The 20,257-nt window shown below is 46.8% G+C and overlaps 8 protein-coding genes across 8 annotated transcripts; 5 read left to right on the top strand and 3 right to left on the bottom strand.

The window, feature by feature from the left end:
• Positions 1-381: 381 nt before the first annotated feature.
• TERG_05359 (uncharacterized protein) lies at positions 382-1,158 on the bottom strand (the record flags this gene model as incomplete). Its single annotated transcript, XM_003234720.2, has 1 exon — positions 382-1,158. One exon carries the CDS (start codon positions 1,156-1,158, stop codon positions 382-384), a length of 777 nt encoding a protein of 258 aa, XP_003234768.2.
• Positions 1,159-1,374: 216 nt separating this feature from the next.
• On the top strand, positions 1,375-1,794 carry TERG_12272 (uncharacterized protein; the record flags this gene model as incomplete). The annotated part of the gene is made up of 1 exon (XM_047751253.1): positions 1,375-1,794. One exon carries the CDS (start codon positions 1,375-1,377, stop codon positions 1,792-1,794), a length of 420 nt encoding a protein of 139 aa, XP_047606572.1.
• A 700-nt stretch (positions 1,795-2,494) lies between these two features.
• Positions 2,495-4,438, top strand: TERG_05358 (uncharacterized protein; the record flags this gene model as incomplete). The annotated part of the gene is made up of 5 exons (XM_003234719.1): positions 2,495-2,741; positions 2,800-2,892; positions 2,963-3,192; positions 3,257-3,878; positions 3,948-4,438. 5 exons carry the CDS (start codon positions 2,495-2,497, stop codon positions 4,436-4,438), a joined length of 1,683 nt encoding a protein of 560 aa, XP_003234767.1.
• A 1,807-nt stretch (positions 4,439-6,245) lies between these two features.
• On the top strand, positions 6,246-7,837 carry TERG_05357 (uncharacterized protein). Its single transcript, XM_047748420.1, has 2 exons — positions 6,246-6,731; positions 6,823-7,837. Exons 1-2 carry the CDS (start codon positions 6,641-6,643, stop codon positions 7,428-7,430), a joined length of 699 nt encoding a protein of 232 aa, XP_047604402.1. The 5' UTR covers positions 6,246-6,640; the 3' UTR covers positions 7,431-7,837.
• Positions 7,838-8,101: 264 nt separating this feature from the next.
• Positions 8,102-9,437, top strand: TERG_05356 (uncharacterized protein; the record flags this gene model as incomplete). The annotated part of the gene is made up of 4 exons (XM_003234717.1): positions 8,102-8,120; positions 8,170-8,885; positions 8,963-9,214; positions 9,321-9,437. 4 exons carry the CDS (start codon positions 8,102-8,104, stop codon positions 9,435-9,437), a joined length of 1,104 nt encoding a protein of 367 aa, XP_003234765.1.
• Positions 9,438-9,685: 248 nt separating this feature from the next.
• TERG_12271 (uncharacterized protein) lies at positions 9,686-10,033 on the top strand (the record flags this gene model as incomplete). The annotated part of the gene is made up of 1 exon (XM_047751252.1): positions 9,686-10,033. One exon carries the CDS (start codon positions 9,686-9,688, stop codon positions 10,031-10,033), a length of 348 nt encoding a protein of 115 aa, XP_047606571.1.
• Positions 10,034-10,424: 391 nt separating this feature from the next.
• On the bottom strand, positions 10,425-11,523 carry TERG_05354 (CMGC protein kinase; the record flags this gene model as incomplete). Its single annotated transcript, XM_003234715.1, has 3 exons — positions 10,425-10,769; positions 10,824-11,032; positions 11,082-11,523. The coding sequence occupies 3 exons, from the start codon at positions 11,521-11,523 to the stop codon at positions 10,425-10,427; spliced, it is 996 nt and encodes a 331-aa protein (XP_003234763.1).
• A 1,525-nt stretch (positions 11,524-13,048) lies between these two features.
• Positions 13,049-19,912, bottom strand: TERG_05353 (uncharacterized protein). The gene has a single exon (XM_047748419.1). The coding sequence runs from the start codon at positions 19,813-19,815 to the stop codon at positions 13,189-13,191; it is 6,627 nt and encodes a 2,208-aa protein (XP_047604401.1). The 5' UTR covers positions 19,816-19,912; the 3' UTR covers positions 13,049-13,188.
• Between the last annotated feature and the right edge of the window lie 345 nt (positions 19,913-20,257).

Genomic DNA, 20,257 nt, shown 5'->3' with positions numbered 1-20,257 from the left:
GAAGCAAGATGCTGGAGACTTGTTCTTCCATAAGAGCTGCGAGACAAACAAGGCCTAACTACCATGGTACTCTATGTAGGATTTGACGTTTTTGAAGTTCAAGCTGATGGTTTTTGTAACTCACAACTTGATTAATGACATTTATTTCTCCTCAATATTACTGTGGCGGTTTATGATTTATAACGGTAGAGAAGGGAAATCGGATAGATTCACTGCCTATAGCCTAGACTAGCAACATTATAAAATCAGATGTATATGCACGTTCGTCATCTTATAAGTATGTATTCAAGCTCAATTCCGGGGCTCAAGAACAAAAAAAGGGGATATATAGTAGTAAAATGGCATATGAACTGAATAAATAACCGTAGTATAGTATGACCCTTAGATATAGCTGACCTTAACGCCCATTCCAATAGTACCCCTGACCTTCTGCCAGCCGGCTCCGGTGACTTGACGAATGCGGTTTCGAACATCCGTTCTTCCCAACGCCATGAGGACGCCCAAAACGACAAGAAGGGATTTCAAGTATGATAGTGGGTTCGAGACGAGTGATCGAGATAGGTTCTTCATAAAGGTGACAAGTAGCTTCGCTAGTACTTCCATACGTGCAAGTACAAGGGGTTGCGGTTTCCCGGTGGTGCTCTTCTTCGTTTCTTTGGCCGAAGATGGTTCTGGTGGCTGGGTTTTCTTTAATGCTGGTTTAACAACTCGAGATTTCATAGGAGAATTTGGATTCGATTTTTCGATCCCGTAGTCCACTTCACTGCTTGATCTTTTGTGGTTGCTCATCGACTTCCCGCCCGATGTTTCTTGTTGTTGTTTCTGCTTGTGTTCCCGCTCCTGTTTCTTCTTCTCTTCTTCAGCTCGTTGTCTTTCTTCGTCTTCTCGCTGTTTCCGCCGTCGCTCAAGCTCTTCTTCTTTCTCTTGTTGTATCTCAGTGGCCCGTTGTACTCCCTTCTCCTTTTCTTCCAGTAGATTATCCAAGGTCTGAATGAATGCCTCCTTCCTATCGTCATCCAAGGCTTCGCTGAGATTGATAAACTCCCGGGCATATTCCCATTCCTCGTTTCGAGGAAGAACGTGTAATGTAAACATCTCTAGCAGCTTGACTCGTACCGCCAGGTCCTTTGGAGTATCTGTTCCTGCAGCAGAGGCCATCCGCTGCTTGCGTTTACCAGAAGACAGGTGCTGCAGGTGCGCGGAGACATCTAGATCCGGCTGGCCGTAAGAGGATAGGTACGTCTCAAGTCGTTCTTGATTTAATTTCTGGGACGCCGAATGGTTCAAGAGAAGAGTAGCCCTGGAGATACATAGTTAAAAACAATTACATGAAGCAAGGCTAGCAGGGAACAGTTGCCTTACAGGTTGTAGACAATGTCGGCGTCAACAGATCCTTCTCTTCCTTGGTACCCTAGGCTCACCACCGTCTCCCAAACCTCGCCTTCTCTAACCTTGGTTGCAATAGCTTTCCATTCCTTTTGGCCAAACTGTTCTCTCCCTTCCTCAGGCCCAAGGTCAACAATGGCACTTAGTATTGTGATGTATAGGTTCCATATCTTGATCTTCAGGTTTGCGGATGCTGTTGCAATTGGTGCGAGTGATGTTGAAGTCCCGCCGCCCTCCGTGCTCTGCAGCCCATTTTCCTGGCTTCTCGACGGTGTAATGATCGGTGTAAGTAGCGAGAGAGACTCTTGGAGCCTGCGAGTGAGGAAGAGCTGTGAAGCCTGCTTGTATACTTGTGATATTTGCTTGCTAGACATGGGGGATGATGTCGAGGAAGAAATGTATGATTGAGCTTCTTCGGCCATGATGAAGCTTTCCCGCGATCAAGCGTAAAACAAACAAATTCTGTATATTAACTGCAAACGCTGTTAAGATGTGATGGAGCTGGAGAAGTCGGCCTGTTGCTGGTCGCTTTCTCGAGTCTTTTCGTTGCAAAGACGTAAAGCTTGCGATCGCCGAAAAGGGAAACATCCTCGGCTCGATGCTGCGATCACGAGACCCCAATCTTTCGAGTTCTCGAGCCCTTTTTTTTTTTTTTTTTTTTTTTTTTTAGCTTCGTTTATTGACACCGAAAAAGCTTTTGAACAATCACAGCAGTTTGTTTCCTTCCGTCTGATGTTGAGCAAGGGAGTTTCAGGATGTTTGTGCTTTATCTACTCTGTACACCCTGGCTGTGACAGCTCTTAGATACTAGACATAGTGAAGAGCTGTAGCCTGGCAACTCACTAGTTAACTAACTAGTTAGTTAGCTAACTTACTGCTTGCCACAGAGAAAGCAGAAGGAAGCAGGATGGGACAGCACCAGGCGTCGTGTCTATCATTGCCGCTGTCTTTTCTTTCTTTTTTTATATAGAGCTCACTCACTACATGAATGTGAATATCTTTTGGTCAGACATCAGTAGTCTTCCTCTGTTCCTTCAGGAGTTATTTCCTCCTTTCTTTCCTTCTCCTCTTATATTTGACGGTTGGCAGATGAAGCATAAAGGCAAGCATGGAGGTTACAAGGAATAACTTCTCCCGGCTTCTGCCACGGATGCTGCAGGATATAGGAGACTGTTCCTTCGTTGCCCTCGACTTCGAATTCTCAGGAATTTTTAACCAGAAGCTACGGCCTGCTTCGGCCTATGTTGACGGTGATCTGAGCCTGCAGAAGCGGTACGAAGAAGTAAAGCAGGCTGCAGAGGAGTATCAAATCCTCCAGGTTGGCCTTACACTGGTGGTTGAGGATAGTCAAAATGGTTGGAGATACCTGAATGAGAATTACGAGATGCAGCTGTGTGGACTAAGTCAATATAGATACCTATTCGTTGCGGCCATATAACATCCCTCTCAGCCCAATCCTGGACCCAAGACTTGGTGTGGAGAGAAAATGGTCCTTTCAGAGCAGCGGTCAGTTCCAGTTCTCGCCCACCACGTCTAGGTATTAGACAATACTAAGAGACATCGTCGTTTTCTTTAGCTCTGGCCTTCCTGATGAGCCATGGATTTCGGGTAGAGTCGATATTTACAGACGGAGTTCCCTATATCTCGATGAAAGAGGAACAGGATGCAATGGACCGAGCACGTAAAGACAAGGACAAGTCGTCGAGGTCCCTGATTAACTTCGATACATTGGCTCCGGATCATGCGCAATTCATTCGACAAGTCCGGCATAGTATCAGGGAGTGGATCGAGAAACCGGCCCCAAAAGTGAGTGCAATCGCTCTTAGAGAGAACCCAAATATATAGATTCCAAACTCACCTACGATATTAGGAAGCCTATCTGAATATACCAAAGCCCGCTGGTATGACCGCGGCTTACAAACTCCCACTGGAACTGGATAACTACCAGAAGCGGCTCGTCCACCAGATCGTCCAAAGTGAGTACCCAGGCTATGTGAGCATAGGCAAGAAATCTTTCATTCAGATACTCCCCTATGACAAGATGCGGGAGAATGTTTTTCTCCAAAAGAAGCTCCAGCGCACTCGTTGCAACATAGCTGGCCAGAAGGGTTTCAGCTGGGTCATCGAAGCTATGATGGGGAGCGAGCTTTCAAAGCTCGATTTGAGACTCCTCTGGAGGCCTGACGGCATATTCACCGCAGCTGAAGGAAGTAAACTCACAAAGGAAAGTGAGGCTCTCCGGGAAAAGCTGAGGTCAGGACCTCCTGTTTTAGTTGGACACAATCTGTTCACAGACCTTGTCAACTTTTACAAATGCTTCATTGGCGACCTGCCTAGTCGTGTAGAGGATTTCCAGCAAACAATTAATGAGCTGTTCCCTTTGGTCATCGATACGAAGTACATGGCAACTATCGGTGGAGTGTTACGAGATGCATCCTCAGCCCTGTCAACACTCATGGAAAACCTGGGTTCAAGGGCGGTGCCGAAATTTGGTATTTTGTTTCACTCTATGCACCTACTTCTTTCTCCTCGGAAACTAACATTTTGTGCCAATGGTATAGAAACCCACCCAGATCACTCTTCATACACCGTCAGTACCCCAGTGCACGAAGCGGGGTATGACAGCCTTATGACAGCCCAGATTTTCCTCAAGCTTGCAGTGAAGCTCTATGAAACAAGTAGTTCGCGAGAGGCACTTGTCAATCGAGCCAATGGGGACGCTACCGAGATTGACCTGATGGATTTATCGACCGAACCAGATGAGCAGGAGAAGACAGCAGACACGACGCAGCAAAAGCTCGTGTATGGCCATGCAACCAAATTTGACCTCCTGTTGGACATGGATAATGAAGAAAGCAGCGCTAATTCTGTGGACCCTTCCGAGCAAGACAGTCTTCTTGAGCAGAAAGTAATCGAAGGAAAGCTTCTTCCGCGGATTGAAGACGACTTTTGGGACAAGTACATAAACAAGCTCAGGGTCTTTGGAACAACTGAGGAAGTGTGTGACCTGAGCGTACACCCTTCAAGCCTGGATCCAGAAACTATTAATTAGGGCATCAACTTTGAACGCGGAGAAGCCCCCCTAAGCCAAATTTTTGGTGGTTGCTTCTCTGACTTTTAATGCCGAGAATACCCTTCTCTCAGTGATGAAGAACCGCTATATTTTTTTTTCTTATTTTTGCTTATTGCAAGGATGCGCGCGCGCTTAATACTGGCTGTACCGTATCTTACCCGTATTCTGCCAACGTATTAGCAGACTCAAGGTATAGTTTTATCCCAATGGCACGAACCCCTCAACACTTCAAAAGGAAGCAACTGGTCCTCTTGAGGCCCACGTAACAATATTTGTTGTAAAAATTTGGGGCAGACTGCACAAGATGGGTTTCTCCGTTGCAAGGCTGTTGGTCTCGCGTTGGCAGAAGGATGCCCAACAGATCCCTGTATGTCATCATCTAGTTCAAATTTCCCTGAAGATCGGGTTGCTGTCGGGCAAGCCGGCCGAAAGACGATCATCGCCGAAACATGCCGACTGACTTGCAAATATATCTGCGTTTCACTAAGTATGTAACAACCAAAGGATATTCTTAGTGCGTGGAAAGCGCCGAGTGTGAAGAGGAGGCCAGATTATCGCTGGAAGCTGAAGCCCGCCCCTCGCTTGACATGAACCAACGAGCGTAAGGAATGTCCTTTTGCCATGGCCATCCTATTCTTTCCTGCCGTCTCTATAAACAAGTTCTTAGAAAGAAGCTCTGGAGGGAGCAAGAAGGGGTAAAACCGGAGCTTACCTAAGCCTAGTTCCGATTTGTTCCTTCAGTCTTGGCTCTCGGCAACGGAGAAAGTTCTTCCGGCTGCGGCCAGCGAGGGCGAACCTCGGCTCTTCTTTGGCGACGGAGACAAGTCCTCCGACTTGCCGCCGGCATTTGGCGAGGAGGCTCGCAGCAAGGAGCGCCGCCAAAGAGCCGGCATGTGAGTGTCACCTGCGCTGGGTGTTGATATCAAGATTGCATGCTATGACGACAGCCATGGCTTGAGCCTCGGAAGGGAGTCCATACACTAGAAGCTCATAGTGATGGAGGGAGGGAATGGGAGCTGATATACAGCTAGCACGCTGCAGATGTGCCTGAGAAATACCCGGTTCTTGCCCCGAAATAGTTACCTAACTAGCTCCAGGCATTTTTTTTATCGATAAGGGGGGAGGGAGGAAGAAAATGATCGCATGGCCGCTCTGGAACTGGCTGCAGGCCAGGCATTTATAATCGCTTAGTTTCTCTTTTGCTTGAGCCGTCCCTTGCTATCCCCTGCGGCCTCTCATACCCCTTCTTTCTTTCTCACTCCGTATCTGTTCTCGCTGTCAGTCGTATGTGTATTGTAACAGTGGTGATGCGGGGAGCTTTCCGCTATACAGTTCTTGCCCCAAGCTCTCCTCCGCTCCACCTTGCTGGCACGCTTGACCAGTAGTAAAATGAAGAAGATTAATATATCCCAGTCATCTCGTCTCATATGTAAACTCTCTTCACAACCTGCGTACTTTGCCCGTGACCCTTGTCGTGGGGTCCCTTGCCCGTTCCTCACGCCGGGCAAGCAGACCCGCATGGGAGAGAGATCCTCGGCATTCTTTTGCGAGACCTTGCTGGTCCCTTTTCTACTCCGTCTCGTCCCTTTCGATTCAATTCACTTCTTGACTCATTGTTTTCTTTCGACTTGCTTCTCTATATACTCAATCGAGTCCAGTCGATCAGATTTCCAGTTACTATCGTCTCCCTCACAGCATTCTGCAATGGCTTCGAAAGATAAAAAGCAACAGCCGGCCACGGCGGCGGTTAACCTGATCGGTGAGCAATGAATGCGCTCGGCTGAGGCTGGGTGGTTGAAGATGCACAGAATGGACATGTCTGATTCATGAATTTGATAGCCGGTGGTGGTGCTGGAATGATGGAAGCTCTCGTGTGCCATCCGCTCGGTAAGTTGTCACAGTGTCCAAGTTTCTCACTCTGTTGTTGCTTGATTCTTATCTGACGGAAATGCGTAGATACCATCAAAGTACGAATGCAGCTTTCGAAGCGAGCACGAGCTCCGGGGGTAAGTTGGCTGACTGTTGATCATACTATGCACCGCGATAAAGCTTGGTGCTAATTGCGCCCTTCAGGTCAAAGCTCGTGGTTTTCTTGCGACTGGACAAGAGATTGTGCGGCGAGAGACTGCTTTGGGACTGTATAAAGGTCTAGGAGCTGTTCTCAGTGGAATCATCCCAAAGATGGCTATCCGATTCACTTCGTATGGCTATTATAAGCAGTACCTAACAAATCCCGAGACTGGAAAACTCTCGAGTTCCGCTAATATGCTTGGTAAGTCCATAGACTGGAGCAATTGCAACAAGCTCCATGGCCCCTTCAGGAGTAGACTCCGTTCAACACTGACACAATTGGCTGTTTTTAGCTGGTCTGGCTGCTGGTGTAACCGAAGCTGTGGCCGTCGTCACACCCATGGAGGTTATAAAGATTCGCTTGCAGGCTCAGAGTCACAGTCTGGCAGATCCGCTCGATAAGCCAAAATACCGGAGTGCACCACACGCCTTGTTCACCGTGATAAGAGAAGAAGGTGTCGGTGCCATATACCGCGGTGTCTCGTTGACCGCTCTCCGTCAGGGAACAAACCAGGCAGCCAACTTCACTGCCTACTCCGAACTGAAAAAGCTCCTCAAGGATTGGCAACCCCAGTACACCGAACTGCCATCCTACCAGACGATGTGCATCGGTCTTATTTCCGGTGCCATGGGTCCGTTTTCCAATGCCCCGATTGACACTATCAAGACCAGACTGCAGAAGACGCCCGGAGAGCCTGGACAGTCCGCCATCTCCCGCATCACAGCCATATCAAAGGAGATGTTCAAACAAGAAGGTGCCAGAGCTTTCTACAAGGGTATCACTCCCCGAGTCATGAGAGTCGCCCCCGGACAGGCCGTCACCTTCACTGTGTACGAGTTCCTTAGGGAGAAGCTGGAGAAGAGCAGCTGGTCCATCATGGGAGGAAAGTATGAAGAATAAACGACGAAGACCTCCTCAGGAGCGGAAATCCATCCCATAATCCTCAAAACCGCAGCCCATCGCTCTTCCGACCCTCCTTGTTTTAAAAAACGAGCTTCTGCTTCCATGAACTGACACATAAACGCGCTCTGTGATATCCATGTCTTGCTCAAAGCGATCAAACCAGGCTTCATATTGGCTTTTTCATCTCCTGGGTATTGTTCTGTTTCCATCCCTGCGCTCGTTAGGGCCCAATGTACGCGTATTATCTTTTTTTTCTTTCTCCTTATTTATGTTGTTTTCCCCCTCTGTTTGATGCGTTGCAGTGGGACGGTTTGGCGATGTTGAGACAGACTAGTAGTATATAGATTTCCGGGTCTGGATTTGGTGCATCAAAAGGCGGCCGTTCAAAAGGTTGCATATAGATATGTTATATATATTATATACACATATTAAACTTGAGCCTTTTCAAGTATACCTCAAGGGTACTTCGTAGTTGGAAGTCGGCGTGTTGGTCTTATAGACGTGTTGTTGACATTAGTTAAAACGGAGGCGAGCGGTGGGGGAGGTTTTGCTGGGTGGCTCTTAGTTATCAGTTTGACCGACCTCAGCTTGCAGGTGAGCCGCATGGGGAAGAAGACGCAACTCCAGCACAACTTCCACCACCAGCTCCGAGTAGCCATTATATCAAGATGCAGTCAGGCATATCAGGTAGGATGCTCGTTCTTGATGATTTATGCGGCGCTAACACTCTTAATAGTTTCTACGGAGGTCCATGACGCCTTTGCGGGCTTCATATCTAACCCCTCGCTCTTCTGCCTGCCCATCACAATCACCGACGAGCAGCTTGTTCCCCTGCAACCCATTTCTTTCTCGCATGGAAGCAGCAGCGACGGTGATGATAACCGCCAGTTCTTTGCCTCGTTGCCGTCCCTCGCGGACCATCTACAGCCCAAGACTCCTATCTACCTCCTGCTCAGGCGGTCGCAGGAGCACGCAGAAACAGGCTTGATAGCCCTCTCGTTCGTTCCCTCAAACAGCCCCGTACGCTCCAAGACACTTTTTGCAAGCACTCGAGCTGCACTCATTCGCGAACTGGGATCAGAGAACTTTGCGGAAAATATATTCGCTACAGATGTCGAAGAGGTGCTTGATGAGGAGGAATGGAAAGAGAGGGAACTGGACTTGAATGCTAAGAGTGGTGCAGGTGGTGCGGGTGGTGATGACAGACGAGATGAGCTCATGGGAGAACAAGAAAGGGAACTGAACGCTGTTAAAAGAGGTGAGAATGATGCAAGAGACATGTGGAAGCGCAGGATGGATATCGGTATTGGGGGAACTGTTAGTTCGGATGGAAATAAGGGTGGCCAGCTATCCGGAGCTGGAGCTTCTGAGAGCAGTACCCTATTTAAAACTGGAGATGGCGCCGAAGAAGCGTTACAGATCCTGGGCCAAGATGGGGCCGCCGTCTTCTTGGTAAGGCATTTCTTCCACATCGAGCTTGCAAATGGTTGTATATTTTCTCCAATTGAGTCTAACAATATACATGACAGGCTATTGATGTGAAAACAGAGACGTTGAACCTAGTGGGAACAGAGTCTAGCGTTGCGCCAGAATCTCTATCAGGGCACATCCCAGCCTCAGAACCACAGTACACCTTCTATCGCCATCCCGGCTCCTCCGAGTTGATCTTCATTTACACATGTCCTTCCGGTTCCTCCATCAAGCAGCGCATGTTGCACGCTAGTAGCCGTGCAGGATTGTTGGTGTGGGCAACGCGAAACGGCGTCTCTGTCAATCATAAGGTATGTTCCCTATTCTTCCCTCGTATTAGATTCCAATAGTAAGCGGGAATGGCCATATTCGAAAAGTAAGACGCTGATGTGGGCGATTTCCGTTAAACCAATATAGATCGAGGCATCCGGTGCAGATGAAATCACACCCGATAGACTGCAGGAGGAGATAAGCCCGCCTGTCCAAGAGGTCAAGAAAGCATTCGCCAGACCAAAGAGACCGGGTAAGAGGTAGGTATGTTTCGGTTCTTTCTTTTCTATTAAAAGAGTAGAAGACCCAGACGGACACAGTTGGCTGTATCATGAAGGGGTAGCTTTCGATAGCGTTAACTACCAGCCCAGACATAGCATAGATATTTGGACACAGCGTTCCCAGTGAAGTGCTCGTAGAATTTTCGGCCTCGTGGTTAGCAGCCAGGCGCAATTCGGCTGCCTCCAATCGTATCAAACTATCGCACCCCCACCGCCGCCTGCCCCAGCACGATGTTGTTTCCGTTGGAAGAACAAATCGGTCCTCGAGCTGCCCAGGTTGATAATCTTCGGACACCCATCCCTATCCTTCTCCAGTCTGGTACATTCGAAACAGTAGAACGCGTCACTGATCCCTTCCCCGCCACATACAATGCATTTGTTCTGGAAGTTGCCAAAGGAGCATTCATCGCACACGCGCACCAAAGTCGTAGGCCGCACATAGGAGTCGCAGACGGGACATTTGCCGTCACATTTGTCGCACAGGCGCCCGATAGCAATGCCGGTTTGCTTTCTGCACATAACGAGATCTGGGTGATGACGCGACATGATGGGAGGTTTGTGTATCTGAACGGTAGGTGAGAGTGCCTTTCAACAGCTGTTTTCGTTGTCTGTTCTTCCCAGCAGTTGTTGGTTTCTTCTTCTTCTCTTTCTTATTTCGAAGTTGTTTTTGAGAAGCTTCCTAAATTAGGAACCAAAGTCCCGCCGCTTTTTGATTGATGACTAAGCTGATCCTCGATGACGTCCTATCAGGTCTGGGTGTCTCGAGAAAGCCCATCACTCCAATATACCAGTCCGGCCAATTTAGAGATTTCGTTATTTACCTTAAACCGAGCCCACAGTTTGTTTATTGAATAATTAACTACGTATTTAACCATCCCAACCCTCCCTGTCGGTGTTAAGAAGTGCACGGAGAGCTAACGTTGCTGGTGGAGGCTTTGGCAGCGGTTCCCGGCTTCCAAGAAGAGATCGTCTATATTCCCTTGAACAACTCGTGTTCTAGTGCCCCACGCGCTATTATTCTCTTCCCTGGGTTGAAATGTGTCATTCGACAGATTAGGTCCTTGAACGCTGGATCCACGCCTTTCCACAGAGCAAATGGCTTTCGAGGGTTCTCCTTGTTGAAACCATCACGGGTGATCTTGAAGACCTCAGCCCAGGGACTCTCTCTGATCAGTTCTAGAAACTCCTGGATGCTATCTTCATCTGCAAAGTATGATATCTGCCGTTCAATAACATGGGCTAATATCTCCTCTCCAGCACCAAGTTCACTCTCGTCAACTGAAAAGATAAGACGTCTGTGGACGGCGTATATGCACTAATTCATATTAACGAAGGCACACAGCTACTATAAGGGGACACATATATTTACCACGACTGCAAATGAGAAGATATCAGTGGGCGAGGTCATGGGACCCTCGGCGTGAGCTTCTGGACTACGCCACATCCAATTGCCCAACTGTCTCCCTGATATCCCACAGCCTGGCGGCACAATTGCGGCATCTTCAAGGTCGCCTAGTCGGACATCCGTGATAGAGCCATCGTCTTTTTGATCCACCAAGATGTTGTTTGCCTTGATATCTGTAAAGGTTAGCTTAATCGTTTAGAGATCAATGACAGGATGGAATACCGTTATGCATTATGTTATTATCATGCAATGCAGCAAGACCCTGCAACGCATCTCTTAGAACTCGCTTGGTTATGTCTAATGGTAATTCTTTTTTGACAGGTAGATTCAAAAAGTCGGTCGTCAGGTATCTATAAACAAACATCGAGCGCTCGGCCATTGAATCTTGTGGTAGGCGGAGGTAAGAGCAGCCATCTACTTTTTGATAGACTTTCTGAAGGTACTCGAAATCGGGGACATTTTTAAGGACAAAATCCTCCTTTTCAGACCTATCAAACAAACAAGAGTTAGCTTCACGAAATGATGGATGCTTCAAGACATGTAAACATTTAGCGAGATAAACATTCAAAGGCGAGTTCTCTTTGGCCTGGAGAACTCTTTCGATTGTATAGCGACGACCAGATTGGCCTATCAATTCTGTGCCAGTGGGGATTGTCTTGTCCATTCTGGCTGCTGGAGAAGCCGGCGTACTTGTGAAGCGGGTTTGTTGCCTGTTAGTTTTAAGTTTGATGGCGGTAGAGGCTTGGAGTAAGTATACAGCTTCGAAGCGTCCTGTCGGCATGAAAGAAGGTCGACAAGATCCGTGGTCGAGACATGGGTGAATCTGCACTGGATGCTTACCGCCGTGAGATGTTTTGGTTTTCTCATGACGCAGAAGAATATTCAACAACTAAGTTAGCTCACCAACTAACTAACTGTCAGGATGTAGCTTAGGCAGCTTGCATCCATATATACGGCGCTAAAAACTTCATATATATCTATACCGAGGCCGATTTCGTCAATGTCGTCCAAGAGAACCTTCATACTTTTAACCCGCAGATGGCCAGGGTTGCTATGAAGTATGCCCCTCTAGCGCTTTATATGGTATATATACTAATTGACAATATAGAGAATCAGAACACACCAGCGACGCCGACCAGCGAAAGCATTACACAGCCTTTGAGCTAGACAAAAACGGAACCGTGCTTGGCGTTAAGCATCTTGTCCATCAACTTAAGTAAATTTGGGCTACTTCTAGCATGCCCGTGGCTATATTGGTTACTGTCCGCCTAGTAGGGTTGCAATTCTGGCCCCTTGAATATCGTTACTCAGGGATGGAAGTTGTATGTCATGAGGGTAATATGCGTTTACGTTATTCTGCTCAATTTATATGGACATGTCTATCCATACTGTTTCTATGTATACACTCCTAGGGGCCATTGGCTATATCTACTGACCTCCTGTTAGCATGCCCCTATAATCATTGTCATCGTATCAGGTTTAATGTATTGCCTATATCGTTCCCTATTCATTATGTGTACGGGCACTTAGTTATTGAATCCATAGGTTGATAGTGAGGTGTTAAATATATACATTGAAGGGGTGAAAGGGTAATGGATTCGTAGCCGTAGCCGTTCTAGAAGTAAGCCCATTAGCAATCTAGAGGCTAAAGCCTATCCAAATATCGCGGCATGGTTCATATAAACCGATACTGGACTAGAGTAGAGTCCCATAACTATGGACGTTAGAAATAATAACTAATTGTAAGACTGTAACTAATGGAACTCAGATAAAAGTAAAGAGCCACCGTATTTCCAAAGGATTGAATGATATCCGTAACTGTCCTTCACCGCGAGATAAAAATCAAGTAAATAGGGGGTATGTCAACGGAGAAATCCAGAGTCTTTCCATTGCGCTATATATTTCGCAACAAGGGCTGGATCGATAGGTTGAGCATTTGCCAAAGTTTGGGAATCTTTTCTGCTATTGTTAATATCCAAAATTAGGCCACCACAGGACATCCGCCTGAAATGATCTTTGAAAAATTCTAGTAACATTTTGGCCGGGTTATTTGACTCGGTTGAACCAGTAAAATGATGAACTCGGCGCATCCACACGTCAAATGGAACAATGGAAGCACGTGGGATATCTAATGTATCAGCCAGAAGGCAAATTATCTCGCTCCACGGCTGCCGTATGGGATTTTCGATGTGGTAAATAGGTGATGGCATGGTGTCCGATAAGAGGAGGTCGCCAAGTGCCGCTGCAACTTCATCAACAGGGAGCCAGGATAATTCCTAGTATTTTATTAGTATACATTCATATTTGAAGCCCAAAGGTATCCCTTCAATCAATAACTCACCCCTTTAAGATCAGGCAGCGTCCGAAGTGTCTGTGACGACTTGACGAGGAATGAAAAATGCTCTACCGGATTCCAATATCCACTCTTTCTAGATCCCGAAATTTGCCCTATACGAACAGACATGGGTCGGAATCTGCCGGGCAGTTTATGAAGTGTTTGCTCCATAATCTTCTCACATACCAATTTGGCATCGCCATAACCACTCGGAAGCACTGAGTCGACTTCCACTCTTTCCTCTGGCACTAGAACCTTATTAGTCTTCAAGGGATGGTAACCAACAGTTGCGATGGATGATATAAATTGGAACCCAGGAGTCACACTCTTCAAGTTTGATATTTCAACAGCCAGATCAATCAAATTCCTCATAAACTGGAATTGTGATTCAAATCCCTTGATTGGCCGCTTTATGCTCATTGGCCATGCTCCATGAACAATATGGGTAACCGAGTGCACCAAGTACTGGTACTCTGAATCTTGCAGCCCCAGCATCTCTTTCTCTCCCTGGGTTGCCATTACTTTCAGTTTTGACATAGATTTCTCATTCAGGAAGATACCCTTTCCCTCTAGTGACTGAACCTGACGCAATAGTGCATCCACGCTGTTTCGTCGGTTTAGGCACACAACTTCTCTGACTGTGGGAAGTCGTGCAAAGTGAGCAACAAGGTGAGATCCTAGGCTTCCAGTTGCTCCTGTAACCAGTACACTATGTCCTTGCAGCGCTTCCGGAAGTATTGGTTCAGTGGCTGTCCCGGGTGCAGGAAATGAGGTTGAATATTCGCGCGTATATTTATCGACTATGGCCTGCCGAGCCACAAAGTCAGTTTCTTGACTCGGAGCATTGTTTGGGGTCATCGGCAAGCGGTCATACCTGGGTCCAGAAGTCAAAGCAATGATAAGTCGTTGGATACTTGTTTCAGGGCGAGCCCCCGTAGTCCAGTCCACATGGCCGTATCCAGCCAAGTGCATGGACTTCTCCCAGATGGATTGATGTGCTACTACATGTTTCCTTCTGTCGTTATAAAGCCACCAGCCCTCCAGGACTCCGAATACAACATCAACCCAGTATAGAGTATCAGTCATTTCCAAGATCATTAAGAATCCGTCGGGCCTCAAAACCCGGTGGATCTGCTTGGTTGAATTAACCAGGTTATGCGTGGCATGGACACAGTTGGCCGCTATCACAATATGCTGGCTCTGGAGCAGTTCCGTAGCAGGCTCCTTCTCAATGTCATGAACACGAAATTTCACAAAAGTGTAATCTTTGAATCTCTTTCTCGCAGCTGCAACCAAAGATGCTGAGAGGTCCGTGAAGGTGTATTCAACTGGCATCTGAAGACTGGAGAGGAGTGGAACAAGAATTGCTGTGGTACCACCCGTCCCCGCCCCCATTTCTAAGATTTTAAGAGGCCCTTTGTTAGTTGGAAGTTTCTGTATAAGACGGTGTATGAAATCTTCCATCTGCCTGAGCCACACCATATTTATGGGAGATTTGCCATAAAGACCAGAAACAAGGTCTCTTCCGTCTGAGGAGCCAAATATGAGCTGGACACCATCGCATTCGCCTGATAAACATTCGGCCAATTTAGACCCGATAAGATGAGTAAGTTTGTGATCATTGGCGTGATCCGGATGATTGATTATCAGGTCATGTAATAAAATGGTAGAGTGTTTGAAGGGCGGCGTGATGGCAGTCCTAGTGATTATAGCATTTTCATCCACATCTACCAGTCGAGCCACCTTTTCGAGCATCATGTAGAGATAATTCACAAATTTATGGTGTTTTTGGAGATATGGAATTCGATCCAACCGTTCACCCTCTTTTGCCTTTTGAAGTGAGCATCCCAGTTTCTCGAATGCCTCAGTTATATAGGCAATGCACAGCTCGGTTTGCTTGGGCAGAACATAATCGGCATAGTCTGCAAATTTATATTTGAATATAAATTCATCTGTAAGCCTCTTTGATTCTTGAAAAGCATTAATAATTGTGTCAGGTGGAATATTTAGTATTTCATCTTCAGCAAGGCTGCCATTGACATGAGGTGGACCGTTGGCGGTATGAGCGTCTGTGATACCCATATCGATGGTACTCGTATTCGTTTCCGGCTTTGAAACCACATTATCGGCTATTTTGTAGCCTAGGGCTTCCTGGATGCATTTCATCAAACTCTTGAAGTCGGTTACTGCATTAAGCACTTCAGTGTCTAATGAGCACTTGAACACTGTCTCAATTTCCCGGGCCAGCTCCATACCCATCAATGAGTCAATGCCGATATCAGAAAGAACAGTGTCACTCCTAATTTCGTGAGTTTCTAGTCCAGAGACATTTGCGAGAAGATTCCTTATATCTTCAGAAACATCCTTGGGCGGCCCATTTCCGGGAGAGTCTGTTAGAGTTGTTCTAACTGGCGGCGGGGTAGAACAGGAAGCCTCAATATCAATTTCAGCGTCCACATGTGGCTGCATGGCTTTGGCTTCAGCCTTTTGGTTTCCAGGAGTGAGGTTGGTAAGCATTTTCCCCAAACTTCGCTTCGATACCCTCTTGTAGCCTATACCGAGGATAATTTCTAACAGCTCCCCATTCTGAGAATCAAATATGAATACGTCACTAAGGAACTCCTTATCGGATGGGCAGCGATGAAGCGCGAGGACGTTCCAAACATCCGGTCGTGAATCACCAGGGAGTAGCTTAGGTGAGCGAATCCATTGCTCGATTTTTGTCGAGATATACATTTCATTTTCTGATATATCGGTCATACAGTTGACAAAAATGCCGGCGCATTGACAGAAAGAGTCTGCCAAGGGAGTATCAAGCCATGTCTGTCTGGTATATTTTTTCACCACTCTTCCTGCTGATTCGTTTCCTCTTCCAACAAGCTTCTGGACTCCTCGATAAATTTGGCCGTAATCCACGACTTCGGCAAATACTTTGTAAATGTTGCGTCCTTGTATAATATCACCGCTATCATCCCCATTCAGGAGTGACAGACAACGCTCATGCCCCGAAAGGCGTTCGTACCTGGCAAAATCATTGAGAAGTTGTATGTCCTGGTTGGATTTGAATCTAATCTTTCCAGAAACATGTAGCGTTGGAGTTTGTTTACCTCCAGTTGGTTCACTGATCATCCTAAATTCCCAAATGAGTGCGTCTGGGTCTATGGCTTCCACATCCAGCCAGACACAGAGAGTTAGATCAAGACAGATTGGGACATGATTTTCAAGCCCTTGAAGTTGTGGTTGAAGATTGCGCGAAAGATATTCTGGTTGCAGCTTTAGGAGAGCTTCAATAACAATATCCAGCTGAAGCGTACTGGGGCATAAAGGAGCAGCATGCGCAATAGTGTGGCCAGCAACATAATCATGAAATTCGGTACTAGCAGTGTTAATTTTGAATCGAGCGCTGCGTTTGTCATCTTTATTGTAGTCAACAAATTCCCAAAGCCTCAGGGGTTGCTCTTCTCGGGGTTTAGGCTCGTCCTGAAGTTTAAAGAGGGCTTCTTCTGGCTTTTTAAGAGTAACCCAGTGCTTCGTTTTGTCGAATTGATAAGGAGGGAGGAGTAATTGGTTATACTCAGAGGTTTGCAAGGAGTGATGGGGCCAAAATGTGACATTCAGCTTGTTTCTCCATAAGTTCATAGTAGCGTCAGCAAGGTTTTGCAATCCCCTGCCACTCGTGAAATTTATACCCTGGAAATGAGAATCTGAAGGTAGGTTCAAAGCTCGGCCAGCCATTGTTGTGATTGTGGAGCTAAAGCCAGCTTCAAGCCAGATGGACGATGGATATCTGAGTGACAGCCTCTGCACAGCGTGGTTGAAATATACCGGGTATCTCATATGCTGTGCTATGAATTCTGTAACGAATGTGCCAGAAGAAGGTGGATGTTCGGTGCACCTCTCAACAGGGATTCTACCTTCATCAAAGGTTAAACTTCTTCCTAAATGCTGGAGACATTCCACAAGAGGTTCAACGAGGATCGAGTGATATGCATTTGTAACATTCAACTTTTTCCACTTCATTGATGAAAGTACTGGAGTATTGGCCAATAATTCGCCAATAATTTTCGCAGACTGAACTGGCCCGGCAATTGTAAAGCTCCGGGGTCCATTATAACATGCAATCGTCACCTTCTGACTGCCCTCTTGCAGCTTGTTTGCTTCGCTCAAAAGGTGCTGAACCTCCTGGATGTCGCCCTCAATAGCCATCATAAACCCCTTGTCGTTGCCCCATAGATCTCGAACTAGACGCGCACGTCCTATAATCATTTTTGCTGCTTCGGGAAGAGATAGCACTCCAGAGACACAGAGAGCCGTGAGTTCTCCAAAGCTATGTCCAAGAAGTGCAACCGGCTTAACCCCACATTCTATCCACGCCATAGCAGAAGCGTATTGAGTGGCAAAGAGCATGGTTTGAAGCTTAACAATGTCTTTCACTGGAGATTTCTGGAAAACGTCTGGGAATAAGCCATCTAGCCCAAGAGACATGATAATAGAATTGCACTCATCCATATATTTGCGAAATATTTTGCAAGTATCGTAGATCTCACGGTCCAAGCCAACAAAAGTCGATATTTGACCACCGAAGCACATAATAACGGATCGAATATCAACGGACTCCATTGATTCAATTTGAGAGACATCGTTCTCGAATATTTTAAGAGTGGCTTCCAGTTCAGCCATCGAGCCAGAGCCTAGCAACAGTGCACGGCTAAGCATTCTATTTGATTGACGGTAAAGGTTAAACGCTAAGTCAAAGGCGGTGATGGTTTTTCCGAGACACTTACTCGACTCCAAAAACTGACGGAATCGAGCAATATATCTTTGGATACTGCCATCATCATTTCCACAGAACCAAAAAGGGTATTTGATCCCTGAAGGGAAGGATGAGCTGTGGATTGTAGTGCCTAATGCTTGCTCTGGGGGTTGAGTAACAATGAGTGAAGCATTTGAGCCTGATGCCCCATAATTGTTGATCAAGGCTGCTCGGAACTCTGTGTCCCATTTTGCTAAATTCGTAGGAATTTCCATGTTATCGGAAGGGGACCGCTTGATTGCAGGATTAATCGTGTTAAAGCTTGCTTGTGGCGGAATGGATCGCTCTTGAATCATTAGAAGAACTTTGATTAGTGAAACGATACCGGCAGCAGTTTCTGCATGTCCAACAAGGCCCTTAACAGAACCCAAGGAAAGTGTATCTGGACGGTTCTGGCCTCCGAATACCCTGAGAATACTTTCATACTCCGCCGGGTCACCAACTGGAGTCCCCGTTCCATGTGCCTCAACGACTGAAATACGACTGGGATCAAGGCCGGCTTGCTTGGTCACATCGCGAAACAGGGTTGAAAGGGAATCCGCATTAGGGACAGTTATCGGGGTGCAATTTTGATTCTGATATACAGCACTACTGGAGATGACGCCTAGGATTTGGTCTCCGTCACCAAGGGCTGTTGAGAGCCTTTTGAGTACCACCGCACCAACTCCTTCCCCTCGACAATAACCGTCGGCATTCGCATCAAAAGGTTTGCAGTTGCCTGTGGGGCTGAGAAACGATGCGCCGGCTAGATTTTGAAACCATATGGGGCTTGTTAATATTGTCGCACCACCGGCTACAGCAGCAGTACATTCACCACTAAGTATAGCTTTGCAAGCATGATGAATGGCCACTGCTGAGGATGAACAAGCGGAATCAATAGTAAGAGAAGGGCCGGTCCAGCCAAAGTAATGGCTAACTTTACCAGCGACAAAGCTCCTCAAATTCCCCGTTGCAGAGAACGCATTTGCGGGGTAACATGCAATATTATGCTCGTAGTCCACACACCCAAGACCTATATAGCAGCCTATGTGCTTGTCCCGATCCGGAGACAAGAAATACCCTGACTGCTGGAGAGCTTGGTATGCAATTTGAAGCATCCATCGCTGCTGGGGGTCAGTTGATATCATTTCGCGAGGGCTTTTCCTAAAGAATTTGTGGTCGAAAGCATCGAAATCGGTTATAAAATTGCCGTACCATCTCCGTTTTGGGTCCAGCTCTCGCCAAAAAGTGCCAAAGTGGAAACGATCAGAAGGTGGTTCAGTATGTTGTGATTTTCCAGCGCGTAATATGTCCCAAAATTGTTCAACATCATCCGCTCCAGCTACTTTGCAAGCCATGCCAACAACAGCAATATCACTGTCATCTCGTACATGACTGTGTCTTGCTTCCAAATGAGGCTGAATTTCGGCTGAAGGCAGCACTTCATCGAGGTTTGTTGCATTTATCAGATTTCGCCCGAGATTCCGCGCCATAGATGGGGGTACGCAGTTATCGTGACCGAAAAGAACCACCTGTGATTGAGAGCCATTCGATTTCGAAGTGTAAGTAGCTGCAAAGGTACGATACCAGTCGCATTGTTCGACCAATATGGATCTTAGAGCTAATTGATGTGGTTTCGTGTCTTTCGTAAAACCAGAATCTGATTTATGGCCATGGTCTGAACGATCTAGTGATGAATGGTTTGAAAATTGTAACTCCGGATTCGAATCACACAACTGAATAAGTAGCTCCACAGAGTCTTGGTGTCCTTGGTAGTGGAAATACCCTTGCAGGCTGAGCTCCGCAACTATCAGGCCCTCTTTTCTCATGAGATTAGCAAGTTTTGCCGCAATAACCTTGGTGCACGTAACCGTGGCTCGTTTCTCGTCATAAAGTACCGAGATATACGCCTGGAAGTTTCATAAATATTTATATATATACCTTAAAACTTCAGTTGATTATAACTTACCTGGGGAAACTGCTTTATAATCTCTAGCATCTTCACCTGAGATCTCAGGGAATTCCATGTAATAGATTGAGATATGGCCCCTCCTTCCGAGTTGTTTTCATTTTCAGAATCAACCAGGGCGCCAATAAGCATGGCAAGCCGTATTGCCGCAGCGCCATTGCGTCTAAACTCCTCCAGGTTTGTAGAACTAGACACTGCGATGGCTGCCAGGAGGCCAGTACAAAGGCCGAGTGCTTCTGACTGGATATGGATAGGTGACTGAAAACAGTTGTCTGCCGGGTATGTAGGATCAATATGCTCCA

This window comes from Trichophyton rubrum, assembly GCF_000151425.1.
Source record: "Trichophyton rubrum CBS 118892 genomic scaffold supercont2.5, whole genome shotgun sequence".
In the NCBI taxonomy this organism is placed as follows: Eukaryota; Fungi; Ascomycota; class Eurotiomycetes; order Onygenales; family Arthrodermataceae; genus Trichophyton; species Trichophyton rubrum.
The sequence above is the reverse complement of the archived record's forward strand: the minus strand, read 5'-3'. Positions and strand labels throughout refer to the sequence as shown.

Excerpts from the sequence above, each read along its gene's own strand:
- TERG_05353 (XM_047748419.1), bottom strand. The coding sequence starts at position 19,815 with ATGAGAAAAGAGGGCCTGATAGTTGCGGAGCTCAGCCTGCAAGGGTAT.
- TERG_05357 (XM_047748420.1), top strand. The coding sequence starts at position 6,641 with ATGGCTATCCGATTCACTTCGTATGGCTATTATAAGCAGTACCTAACA. Across the intron at positions 6,732-6,822 it reads GAGTTCCGCTAATATGCTTG|CTGGTCTGGCTGCTGGTGTA; the intron begins GTAAGTCCATAG and ends GGCTGTTTTTAG.